This window comes from Primulina huaijiensis, unplaced genomic scaffold, assembly GCF_012295235.1.
Source record: "Primulina huaijiensis isolate GDHJ02 unplaced genomic scaffold, ASM1229523v2 C13116600, whole genome shotgun sequence".
In the NCBI taxonomy this organism is placed as follows: Eukaryota; Viridiplantae; Streptophyta; class Magnoliopsida; order Lamiales; family Gesneriaceae; genus Primulina; species Primulina huaijiensis.
In genome coordinates this window covers 1-571 of record NW_027341875.1, presented here as the reverse complement: position 1 = coordinate 571, position 571 = coordinate 1, and the positions used below count along the sequence as shown (strand labels likewise).

The window sequence follows — 571 nt, the reverse complement described above, 5'->3', positions numbered from 1 at the left end:
TCTTCTCACAGCCAGGGTAAGTCCATCCTCCAGCACAACCTTGTAAACGATTCCAATACCGCTTTTGCCAAGGACAAAAGCAGATGCCTTCAAAAGCTCATCAAGATCAAATGCCACTTGTGCATCTAATGGCACTAGATCATACTGCTCTATGTTTTCTGATAAAGTCTCTGATTCATCTTTCTTGAAGCATAGACATTCCTTTCTCGCCTTACGTCCCTTCTCAAAACCATAAGAATTTTTATTGTTTCTTTTGCCACGAGGGCAAAGCCTCGAGTAACAATATGAGAAAAGCAAACCAATAGCACAAATTCCAATCACATCACCCACGATTATAGCAATCATAGCGGCTTTACTCAGCCCCCGTCCCTTTCCAACATTTTCTCCGCCTTGTGGAGGATAATTACTAGGCAAGTAAGGAATCGAGGAAGACGATCCTGTCTCACTATCTGAAGAACAAAGATTTTTCAATGGAGGACCACAAAGACCAGGATTTCCAATGAAGGCAGTTGGTCCTCTGTTGATCAGAGCACCATTTTGTGGAATCGGGCCACTTAATTTGTTATATGTG

The 571-nt window shown here is 42.4% G+C and overlaps 1 protein-coding gene across 1 annotated transcript; it reads right to left on the bottom strand.

Annotated features, from left to right (window-relative positions):
• Positions 1–6: 6 nt before the first annotated feature.
• On the bottom strand, positions 7–567 carry LOC140965410 (receptor protein kinase-like protein ZAR1; the record flags this gene model as incomplete). Its single annotated transcript, XM_073425496.1, has 1 exon — positions 7–567. A coding segment is annotated over one exon (561 nt), but the record flags the coding sequence as incomplete, so codon positions are not given.
• Positions 568–571: the final 4 nt, after the last annotated feature.